The sequence below is a fragment of the Molothrus ater genome, chromosome 1 (genome assembly GCF_012460135.2).
Source record: "Molothrus ater isolate BHLD 08-10-18 breed brown headed cowbird chromosome 1, BPBGC_Mater_1.1, whole genome shotgun sequence".
Lineage (NCBI taxonomy): Eukaryota > Metazoa > Chordata > Aves > Passeriformes > Icteridae > Molothrus > Molothrus ater.
In genome coordinates this window covers 133,411,002-133,423,402 of record NC_050478.2, presented here as the reverse complement: position 1 = coordinate 133,423,402, position 12,401 = coordinate 133,411,002, and the positions used below count along the sequence as shown (strand labels likewise).

The 12,401-nt window shown below is 38.2% G+C and overlaps 1 protein-coding gene across 1 annotated transcript in view; it reads left to right on the top strand.

Annotated features, from left to right (window-relative positions):
- Positions 1-12,401, top strand: part of SLC26A7 (solute carrier family 26 member 7) — a 68,693-nt gene that overhangs the window by 23,313 nt on the left and 32,979 nt on the right. Inside the window, 4 exon segments of the mRNA XM_036379161.2 lie at positions 1,024-1,188; positions 10,760-10,889; positions 10,892-10,911; positions 12,274-12,356. Coding sequence (XP_036235054.2) covers positions 1,024-1,188; positions 10,760-10,889; positions 10,892-10,911; positions 12,274-12,356 — 398 coding nt within the window.

Sequence of the window (12,401 nt, the reverse complement as noted above, 5' to 3'; positions counted from 1 at the left end):
TAACAGTTTTAGCTTCAGAAAAAAAAACCCAAACAAACAAACAAAAAAACCCTCAAAAACCCAAACAACAACAACAAAAAAAACCCCAAAAAAACAAAAAAACAACAACAACAAAAAAAAAACCCAAAAAAGCAAGGGAGACTGTGATATATTTGATATTTAGTATGGTAAACACAAAATGAACCTCTTAGAAAGTGTTGTAACAAACAACTCTGTGCCAAGAGCATGCAACTTTTCAGGGAGAAGAGCAGCAAATGCAAAAGACCGCAGAAGTTAGAAACTCCAAAACTCATTGTGAGGGGAGATAATGTCAATGTAACTTAATGTGGATCAGAAAAGCATGAAATGTTGTGTAAACCACAGTAGCAGCTGTAGTCATGTAGCAACTTCGTTCAAAGAATTAAGAGTTATCAAATCTCATACTTTGGAGGGAAAGAATGTTCGAAGCACAGGATAAGGGGAGAAAACAGTTGAACACAATACCTAAAATAGCTGCAGATCCTGCTGTAGTTTAAATTTCTGGATTAGGGGTCTCACCACAAGAGTCTCTATAGCACCTCATAAATTTGATATCTGTTGAAATTACTAATTTTGAGAATACTGATAGTGACATTATGGTAATCAGTAAGCTGGACCAAGATATGGCTCTGGGCCCATTTAGGCTGCATAGCAGTGGAACAAGTCTCAGAACCAGCCTCACTTTTTGAGTTGCGGTACTTGTAGTGTTGAGTTGATATTTTTATGGTGTTTATTGTGCTTACATATTTGAGCAGGAGAGAATATTTAGAGTTTCTCTGAGTCTGTTTTTATTACTAAACTAGTATTAGAGTCTGGTAAACTAGTGAGTAAAATAGTGCACGTAAACCCACAGAACTTCAGTGGGCTCCATTTTCAGATTGATTTGTCTTCCAAAGGACTTTTGCTTTGTATCTTTAGCTCATTTATCTTATAACTTATTAAAAGGACTCTGACTCATTTTCCTATCACCAAGAAGTTGCTGATCCTCCTGCCTTTGCCTTTTAGGTAGTGATGTTCATGCTGCAGTTGGGCAGTGCCACTTTCTTGTTAACAGAACCTGTCATAAGTGCCATGACAACAGGAGCAGCTAGCCACGTCGTGACTTCGCAAGTGAAGTATCTGCTGGGAATGAAAATGCCATATATATCAGGACCACTGGCATTTTTTCATGTGAGTTCAGTGAAAGAGATGATATTTACTTCATTAGATAAAATTTTATTATATGCACTATTTGTCTCTGTGTAAGAGTAGGGAATTTGTTATGCACATGTGTGAATGAACAGAAGATGAATCTTCATCTTGCTTTAACTGTTTGTAAGACGAGATTTGGAAAACCTGACAGAGAACTAGCAGGGATGGGTACAGTAATTAATTTAAAATATGTTTCTTAGGGTATCAATAATCCCTTTTATTATCCTGAGCCATTATACACTCATATAGGGAGGGTAATCTCTCTCTGGGTCAGCATGTGGAAGGAATATTTATTTACTTATATTTAATTTACTTATATTTAATTACTTAATTTATTTACTTATATTTAATTACTCTAGATACGTTATTTATTATTTTATGACATGATACTACTTTGCCATAAACACAGCAAGTGGATGGCTTGAAGGTAATTTTTATAAAATGCATGCTGCATTTCATGCAGTATTGTTGCAAATGAGGGGTAAGGCTGCTTAAAGCATCACCATCAGGGATATTGGTAAAAAGCAGGTATGAGCTTAATATGAACTTATGGAAGTGTGACTTAACAGAGTTCAGTGACAAGGTTCATTCTCTTACTGCAAGGATGAAGCATTCATAGGGAAATTACATTAGTAACAATTTAGAATAGATTGCATGGAGACTGAGGATGAAAAAGGGTAGGGGCACAAAGGGTATGGACACAAAAAATAAGGTGTGCAAAAGGGTTTAACAGAAATTCATCACTGAGTAATTTAACATTTATTAAGTAATTCAATGGGAATTTTTATAAATATAACCGTGTCTTAATTACAGTTCCATGATAACAACATTCACACCATAATAATTTCACATGCACACAGGTGGAGATATATGCATGTCTGTCTGTGAGTGTAAAGGTGCTTATCAAAAATTCCCCTCAGCTTCAGGGAAATACTCATGGCAAATGGCTGAGTGTTTCTCACCAGGCAGGGGTTGCACCTCGAGGAGTCTGTGTGCATGTGTGTGTGTGTGTGTGTATCAGCCCAGGGGTTGTACCTCAAGGAGTCTGGGTGCATGTGTGTGTGTGTGTGTGTGTGTGTACCAGCACAGGGGTTGTACCTTGAGGAGTCTGGGTGCATGTGTGTGTGTGTGTGTGTACCAGCACAGGGGTTGTACCTTGAGGAGTCTGGGTGCATGTGTGTGTATGTGTGTACCAGCACAGGGGTTGTACCTTGAGGAGTCTGGGTGCAGGTGTGTGTGTGTGTGTGTACCAGCACAGGGGTTGTACCTTGAGGAGTCTGGGTGCAGGTGTGTGTGTGTGTGTGTACCAGCACAGGGGTTGTACCTTGAGGAGTCTGTGTGCAGGTGTGTGTGTGTGTGTATTAGCACAGGGGTTGTACCTTGAGGACTCTGGGTGCATGTGTGTGTGTGTGTGTGTGTGTGTGTGTGTACCAGCACAGGGGTTGTACCTTGAGGAGTCTGGGTGCATGTGTGTGTGTGTGTGTGTGTGTGTGTACCAGCACAGGGGTTGTACCTCGAGGAGTCTGGGTGCATGTGTGTGTGTGTGTGTGTGTATCAGCTCAGGGGTTGTACCTCGAGGAGTCTGGGTGCATGTGTGTGTGTATCAGCTCAGGTCTCACTGTGATGGTCTTTTGAGTATCACAAACTTGAGGATTCCCAAGCTCAGAGATGTGACCCACAGAGAAGGAGAGCTCAGAAGAGCTCAGAAGGCCTCACTTAGGACTGTTGTGTGCAGGGTCACAAGGTGATTTGCTTTAGTCATCAGTTGGTTTCCACCCTGGCCATAACCCACGCTGGCAACTACTGGAGTTTCCAAAATATTTGAAAATTGTTTCCAAAACTTCGGCAACAATGGTGCTGTTCTACTTGGGCTCCAGCTGAGGCAGGGAATGTTCCAAGGCTGTCAGGGGATGACTGACCACCCTTTGTTCCCCACCTCAGCCCCACAGTGGGTGTTGCTGTTACAGCACCTGGTCTGCTCAGGGACACGTCCCCACCTGGCTGGTTTGGGCAGGGCCAGGAGGTGATGCCCCACCACCAGTGCCATGCTTACAGCCCTTGGAATGTACATATTTTTGGCCGATACCTTAAAGAGAAAAGCTGAATAATCTTATTATGTAGTCACAAACATATTCTTGATTATTATTATCTTAACTTATTCCAGCAAGCCCTGAGTTTCAGTGCTGTGAGCATAATCTCTTGGAATTATTAATGTTACAACAGTGCCTGTCAAAATGATATTTTGCTCATAATAAAACTGTATTTACTTGCTGAGGTGATATCTACGTTGCACTGATAGTGAGACTTTATCTAGGCAGCCAATAAATTAGGACACCTTATTTAAAAGCACTGACTATGTCTTTGTGCCCTAGTATGTGCTTTATTTTTTCCTATTATTTGGAAAATTTGTTAATGTGAAATCTTGATTAGAAGATGTTGCTTTTTAGAATGTTTTTTCATAGTATTTTATAAATTTGATAGCTTTTCATATGGATAATACATTCTTAAGTTTTTGCAGGAATAATTCATTAATGAAAATTAGGAGCATGTAATAAGCACAAGTAATTTATCCATTTATCTTGTACAGATAATACCTAAAAGTGTTATAGCTATTTTTATGAGTGATCAGTTGGCTTATTAGACTATTAAAAATGGTTCTTCTTTTTTTTTTTTCATTATTTAAAAACCTTTTCATAAATGATTCTTAATATAAAATGTGAAAAGTCTCCTTTTTGTGGCGTTTCCATGGAGACTATACTTACATATAGGAATATTGTCATCTTGTAGAGATGACTGGTGTTAAGTACTGCAGCCAAGGCATAATCAAAATACACATTATGAGCAATAATAAAGAACAGCAGTGATATGAAGAAATATTTCCACCTTGGTGTGCTGATGATATCATAAATGAGGTCATTCAAATGCTTTGAAAGAAATCTATTCCCTTATCCCTTGTATTTTTAATGCATTTGAAAAAAGTTCTTTGCCTTTCTCTTCTCTTTTGAAATCAACCCCCTTTGAAGATATTCCAGAGAAAAACTCCTGTTTTTTTTTTAAGATACTGAATTGCTCTGTAAGTTGTGTGAAAGTAAATGACCAAAAAAAAAATCTACTCTGTCCAACTTGAAAGAATGATAAAAAAGGGGCAATTTTACTATTTAAATCTTTTAATATTTCTGGTGTCTGTTCAGCCTTATGAATTGCCTTAAGAAGGTCCAATATCTCAATATCTCTGTCAAAAGTACCAGAGCTAGACTTAAACAATATTTTTCTTCTGTGGTTGTAGTTTCATGTGAAAATTATATTAATTAGATATAAGGTATTTTGCACATGTATCTAGAGAGTGAAAGGCAACTTTGGCGTGTCTCTCTGGACACGTTCTTCACTTCAAATTCTCAAAATCCAGTGACTGGTGCTTTTGTTAAATTTTTTTTCTTTGTCCACTCCAAAACACCTCCCACTCACAAAACCAATTGCTTTGCCTCAGGCAGCCTTTGGGTTGGCAAAGCAAGAATAAGAATGTTTAATAAAGTGTGATAGGAGAGTTGCAAGCATAGCAAGGCAGTGAAATGAATTCTTTATAGCATGTGAGATCATGGTTAAATACATAGGAAGGAACTTTGCATATGGAGAGCAAATCTTGTACACTGGCCCTGAGCCAGTGTATTTCTGTGGTATTTCTGTGTTTACACACAGGTTATGTAACAATAAATTTTGTTTTCCCTGTACATAGTTTGTCACATTTCAATTGAACTCAATAGTGCAGCATTAGCTGGTATTTTGCAAATTGAAAAGGAAAAGTGAAGGTGAAAAAGAAAAACAGTGAGGGACTAATGCATGTGAGATCTAACTTTACAAGGGAAAAGTGTCATCAAGTTTTACTCAGCATCTGAAAATGAAAGAACATACTTGTACTTCCCCCTTATTTGTGTATATTTCTCTTTCCACATGTTTCTGAGAAAATTAAACACTGCAAAATGAGCTGTAATGTAAGAAACTTGCTTTGCAAAATGGGGTCTTCTGTGGCTGTGTTGCAAAATCCTTGTGTGGTTTTGCTGCAAATCTGAAAAAAAAAATCCAAACATTCGCATTCTGCTGTCAGTTCTTTCTTTTCACCCTTTTTTCCCCCAGCTACCTCTACAGTTTACTGTATTTACCTGTACATTTTCCCTCCAGTGTGACATATAAAAAACATGAGAATGAATTTTTTTTTAAATTGAAATTAATTACTCTTAAAATGTATTGTCTTAAATAACATGTTCCTTTAATTCCTTTGTTTGCTTCAGCCTTTATACATATTTTAGAGCTAATTTTTTGGGGCTTCACATAGGCATTAAAAAAAACAACTCAGAGCATTTCATCAGTACATCCAAAGACACACCCGTTCTAGAATATAAATCATTCCAATGTTCAATATCACCTCAAAACTGATGGTTTCCCATGAGAAAAGGAACATTGAGTGTCGGTATATATATGTGCAAAGCTCAAATAGTTTTTTTTTCACTTAGGTCAAAATTTGCATTGATTAGAAAAAAGTCCACTGATTGCTCATAATATTCTTACATAGGTTCTATTAAGAATATTTACACAAAACTAGCAATGAAATTAAAAACACAAGAGACAAACAGCTCAATTAATATATCATTGCTGATTTTTAAAATATTTTAAATTATAGAATGAAAAAGATTTAAAAAATATTTTAAATTATATAATGACAAAGATTGCTTCATACACTGCAATATCAAGATAAATTCTGCTGCATAATTTCCAAATTACATTTCTGATTAAAATATTTGTAAATACTTCTTTTGAATCAGATGCCAATGCTGTTGGAAGCTTGAGGTTTATGTATTTAGATTCAGGATTTGTAGTTTGATCTTGGATGAGTACAATAACTGACTGGACCGAATACAATGTAAAATTTAAAGAGATAAACAATGTACAGTTTAAAGAGATGTCTGTGGTATGTAATTACATTCCTGCTAAGAGCCACATGCTCTTTCTTCTTGTGAAAGGGTCTCCTCATTTCACTGGTCATACCATGAATTGAGTGGTTTTAGGTTTTCAGAAAAGGATTACCCAGGAACCAACTAGTCAGAAGAGTGGAAGCTCCTTAGTCTAATGCAGTAATTAATTTAATACTAATGCATTATTCCAGAATTGCTTTGGTGTGCTACAGACACTTTGGGGATAGGGCTGTTTGGGCTACTGAATTTGAATGAGCTACAGAGTATTTATTGGTAGTTCCATTATTTTCATTTATTGGCTGATGTAGACTGCATACAGAAGGGTATGACTTCAAAGAAACACCAAAGGATGTACTAGGCAGTTCATATAAAGATTTTGTTGCAAAATCTGAAAAACCTATTGCAGAGGTTTACAAGGTTTGGCCATAAATTTTAAAAATTAAGTGGAAATGCCTTTTTTATTCAATTTGAAAGACAAAAATTCTTGAAGCCTGTATATATTTCTTCACTAAAATTTTATTTATTCACTCAGTATTTTGTCTCACTTTGTCTCAGAAAATTAGATTTGATGCCATGAATACAGATAGCTAATGCTGACACTTTAATAGCCAGCATTCATTTCAAAATAAATCCCATCTTTCTGACTTCAGCAAGTAGGAATCAAACAATTTCTTCCCTTTTCTTGCCTCTTCATTTTAGATCTAGCTCAGTCTTTGGTGAGTTTGTGGGCTCAGTTTTCAGATTGCCTCCTTTTGTGTTAATTAATCACAGCTTCTGTTTGGGCACGGAGCCAAGTCCTGTGCTCTCTTGAAAATGCATTCTTGGAAAATTATGGGTACAGATCTAGTCCCAAGCCACTCAAGACACAATCCACATATTTTCTGATTACAGTGGGGCAATATGTGGCTAAAAACTGTGGTTTAATTGCCATTCTTCAGATTTGAGACATATCTAGATCATATTACTTAACAAGTTGACTTTAAAACATTTTCCTGGTTTCTGAGAAATGTTTGTGCTGGGTAATATTGTGCATCCTTTATTGAAACTCCAAGGGCTACATTGGCTCTTTATGAGGAAAGTTACTTTTCTTAAACCATATTTAGGTTGGGTTTTTTTCCCTTTCTAGATTATGAAAATATTTTCAGAGAGAAAAAAATCAGGAAGTCATTTCAATTGACTCATTCTTCAATATGAGCATCACTTCTTTAATGAGTGACAGAATCAGAACAGTAGAAATAAATTCTATCATCATATTGACTACCTTTCTGCTAAAACAGAGTTTTTTCCTAAGATAATTTTTCTAGTATTTTTCCCTGTCCAATATAAATTTATGAATTTGACCTCCTGTCATGGTTTGACACTGGCACAATGCCAGTGCCCTCATGAAGATACCTTCTCTCTGGTTTCTGCTGTGAGATGTGACCAGGAATAAGCAAAGCAGGCTCTTACTTAGGGAAAAAGAACCAGAACTTTATTAACTACTCTACAACTACAGATAAAAAGGAACACACACACAGGGAAAATGAAAACTTCACAAGTGCATTCCTCCTCCCCCCACCAAATTTCCAACACAATACATTTGGTTCTTCAAATCACCAACTCTCAGTCCAGCACCACTTTTTAGACAATCAATCCTCAGTTCATCAAGAGGAGAGGAGTCCTTCTTGTGCCATGGGCTTCCCCTGGAAACACAGCTGAAGCCTCGTGTGTTTCTGTGTCACTCGTGGCACCGCCCAGAGTACATCTGCCGTCGTGACCTCTTCCTTTCATGTCCAGTGCTCTCACCACTGAACACGGACCAGAGCTGCTTCTAGGGTTGTCTTTTAAGGATGCTCTGTCCCGATCCAAAAAAGGCACAGTCTCTCCTTTGGGACACCTGTCCCCACAATCTCTCCTTTGGGACACCTGTCCCCCCCATATTTTTCACTCCCTGGGGCCGAGGGGCATCAACACTGAGCAGTCTCTGTATCACAAGGAACATGGGTCTGTCCATCTCTCTTTTGGGACACCTGTCCCCACAATCTCTCTTTTGGGACACTTGTCTCCCCCATATTTTCACCCCCTGGGGCCGAGGGGCATCAACACTGAACTCTCTTGGTTCTGAGGCTATTGCTTCTCTTTAGAATGTAGTTTCTGTATCACAAGGAACATGGTTCTATCTATGGCTATACAAAAAGAGTCTAGCAAAAGCTACTCCATCATCTCTTCTCACTAGGATTCTTCTCTACTCTTCTACTATCTCTCACTCGCCCAGACCTCTCTCACACTGGCCCATTTCCTTCCTCATCTTCCACTCTATCTTCTAGGAGAGGTCAATGTTCTGTAAAGTTCTCATTCTCCAAAAAGGGGTTAAAAGCTCCTACAAGCGGCCTGGCTGAACCCCCCCCCCCCCCTCTTCTCCGTCCCAGCCGTGCTGCCGGCACAGGCCCATGTTTATCCAGCTTCAAGGTTACAGTCCGAGGCAGCGGCTCTCTCTCATCTCTCTCTCTCTGTGTCTCTCAGGGGGGGCTGCCCGATGGCTCCCGGTCTCTCTCTCTCTCTCTCTCTCTCTCTCTTCCGCCCTTCCACCCCGGGGCTCAGGCCTACCTCTCTCGGCCTCATGGCTTTTCCCCTCCCCCTGCCCAGCCAGCAGCTGGGCCGGGGCAGAGACCCGAACTCTTTCCCGCCGGAAACCCAAGAGGACCCTCCCAGGGGAGAGCTCTGCTTTTAACCCCGTGTTCTCAGAGGCGGACCCATGTCCTAATGGCCAGGTTAAATGCCAATATTAAAGTCTGAATATCCATTGGCCAAAAACACAGCATCCCAAAAAACACATTTCCTGTCAAACCAACACACCTCCAAACTGTCAAAACTTGTTAGCATTTTACATGTATTTGAGAATAAGTTCTCTGGAGCAGAAAATTATTAATCTTTATTTTGACAAAACTACAAGTGTCACCTTTGATTTATTTTAGTGGTCGTCTTAGTCATTGCCAGAGAAAACACCTACTTTTTAATACTGCTATTATTATTTCAAGCTTCACTTGCTTTATTTTATTATCCTTTATGTTGGGGTTTAAAAAAAAGTTATTTGTGATGGTGTCTAAATCTACATCCTAATCTTACCTTCTGTTCTCTCCATGGTTTATATTTCAGTATGCACAGTAGTTCCCAGAATTTAAATGCAGAACTCAAGGGACTGAGCCTATCTTGTTTTTTCTCTTACAGCTTTAGTAAACATGTGTATTGTATCCATTTTTATGGCTTGCTGTTCTTTCAGGCAATATTGCTTTTCTTCATGAGGTCCAAAAATAAATTTTGATGAGATCTCATGATTTCTTTATCAGGATAGATGGTCTCTCTAACTTTCTTCACCCCTTCTGTTTCAGCAAACTTGTAATTTTTTCATTGCTTTCTGTTAATGTACTACCATACTGATTTATGCCTTATTTCCTGAACCCACAAATTCAGCACACAGCAAAAATTACAGTTCACTGTGTCATCTGTGCTGGTGCAAAGGGAACTGCATTGTCCTGAGCCTGTTACTTACAAGATGGTATTAATCACCCAAGAGCTCTGTTTCTGCTCACCATTGGTCATTCTATTCCTGTTCTGTATTTCTGTTCTGCATGTTCCTTATAATTCAGCACCATATTTCCTTTATTCATCGCAGATCCAACCACATTTTTCTAACCTATTTTACAGCTGATTGCAGCACATATTAACTGCTGAAAAACTGAGCTCCATAGCTCTGGCCTGGCGTCCTCTTTCCCTCTTAACTCTGCAGTGAGTGGAAAAGGAACAAACAGGGCTAAGCAGATAACTTCAGTTGTTTAAATAACCAGTAGCATATGTATGCAAGCTTGGCAACTATTTAGTGTGTGCAGCACCTGGACCTGACCAAAGCATGCTCCATGGAGCACTGTGTAAGGGGCAAGGGCAACCAAAGGGGGGGCTGAGGATGCCCTGCTGAAATTACTCTGGGAAAAAGTTACCCTGGAAAAATGACCCACAGGCTGCAGAGGATGCCCTAAAGGGGATGCTCATCTTGAAGGTTCCTGTTGCATCTCTTCCCATCCAGCCACTACTACATTTTTCTTTCCCTTTTCTTTTTTTCTCTCCTTCTCTTTTCTCCTCTTTTCTGTCTTTTTTTTTTTCTTTTTCAGAAATAACTTTCTATACTAGCATTGGTGGATGTTAAATACTATGGCCACTACAAATAAACCTTTGTGCAAGAAACTTTTCTCAACATTTTTATGCGACACTCATTTACCTCACTGGACTTAATGAGACTGAAAAAGGAAACATATCACATTTATTTGAATTTTATAGCTTGCTTCTACTAATAGAAATTTGTACATTAATATATATGAATATTAATTGCATTTCTTTTTAAGTTTTCAAAAGTCCATAAGAGTGGTAAATTGATGATTTTCTTCTTTGTAAAATCTAAAATACAGGCCAAAAACTTGTCCAATGACTCAGCTCCTGCAGTATTGATTCAGGTCTCACTCATTATCTGTCTGAAGTTGTGAGAAGATGCCATGGCATGTGATCCAGAATATATTTTTTGATCTGTGATTGTTATTTGCTGTTCACTGTAGATTTATGCCTATGTGTTTGAGAATATCAGATCAGTTCAGTTGGAAGCATTACTTCTCTCCTTGCTGAGCATTGTGGTACTTGTTCTTGTTAAAGAACTGAATGAGAAATTTCACAGAAATATTAAAGTTGTTCTCCCATCGATCTGCTTTTGGTAAGTACAAAATTATATATCAGGCTTTTTCTTACAAAGCTTTCAGTGGCTCAATCTGCTGAAGTTCTGTGCTGTCTGTAGTTACCCACGCCCACACCTGCCACTTATTAAACAGACAGCTGATTTTCATGGCTGTAAGTTAATTGTAAAAACAGGAAACAGTTTGGCTTAATAATTAAGAAAGAAATTACATAAGCTCTCAATTTGTATAATATTTTTCATATGTTTACTACTTTTTACATAATCACAAGAACATAAAGCCTAAAATGTTAAAGTATAAGAAGTTTCAAATAGAAAATAAAAAGTAACTGGCATATTGTAACTCCAAGCAAGTCTTGTACTGGGTATCTGTGCCTTAGATGTTGCTTGTTATCTACAACAAAGTTAAATAGCTATGCTATTGCTTTCTGTCAATTTACTAACATGTCTTCTTTTAACAGTTTTTAGTTTTCTTTTAAGTAAATTAAAATTAGCAGTTGCATTATAAACCCCTGCTTTAAGGATTAAGCTGTAGTCAAATGATCAGCACTAGATCACCATTAGAAAGTTTCTGTTTTTCTCTAAACCTCTAAAAGAAAATGCAAAGTATGAAGGACAGCTCGTTTTCAGAGTGCATTACTGCAATTACTCTTCTGTTGCTGGAAAAAAAAATATTTACAAGGGCAAAATACTGGAAAAGGAGGTAGTGTGGTCCTGGTCTCAGTGTTACCTTCTTAAAAATATTGGATAAAACATACCAGCAAACTAAGGATTGCAGCCTGGAGCCCTGTTCTATTGGGAACACTGTGTTCTTCTCATTTAAAACACAGGAAATTAGTTTGAATCTCCTCAGGGTCAAACTTTATACTCCCTCTGCAAGATCTGTACCTGCTAGAACATGAAAACAAGAGGCAGACACATCTTCTGCTGTGTTCTGTGCTGAAGAGAACACTGCTAGTCTGGATTAGATGTGCTCAGAGAACATCAGCTGGATCAGATTGTCAGGAACACCTAAATTATGAACTGCTTTAAGCTGCTTAGATGAATGGCAGTGCTCTGGGGCAGGTGCTGAACAGAGGGACTTTGAACACTGATTGCCAAGGTTCCTGAGGCTTTATAGAGAGCCATACAAAGCTCTTTCATTAACACAGAATGTACAAACTGCACTATAGTCTCACATCACTATTGTGTCCAAATCTTAGCTTCTTTTGACTCTCACACATTTGCAAAAAAAAAAAAAAAAATCATGATAATACTTTCCTGTTTTACTGGATTGATCTAAGGATAAATGTATGAACAGTGCCATATGCTTAGGTATGGCAATAATAGGGACCATGTCAGAAGCAACAGAAATGTAACATCTTTTTCTGTTTGAATCAATAGATAATTGCTACATCCATTGCTTGCTACTATGCTGATATGGAATACGTCTACGGGATAGAAGTTGTGGGAAATATTCCTAAAGGGTAATGTGGGTTTATAGCTTGTGGCTTTTAAACACTTCTATTTCT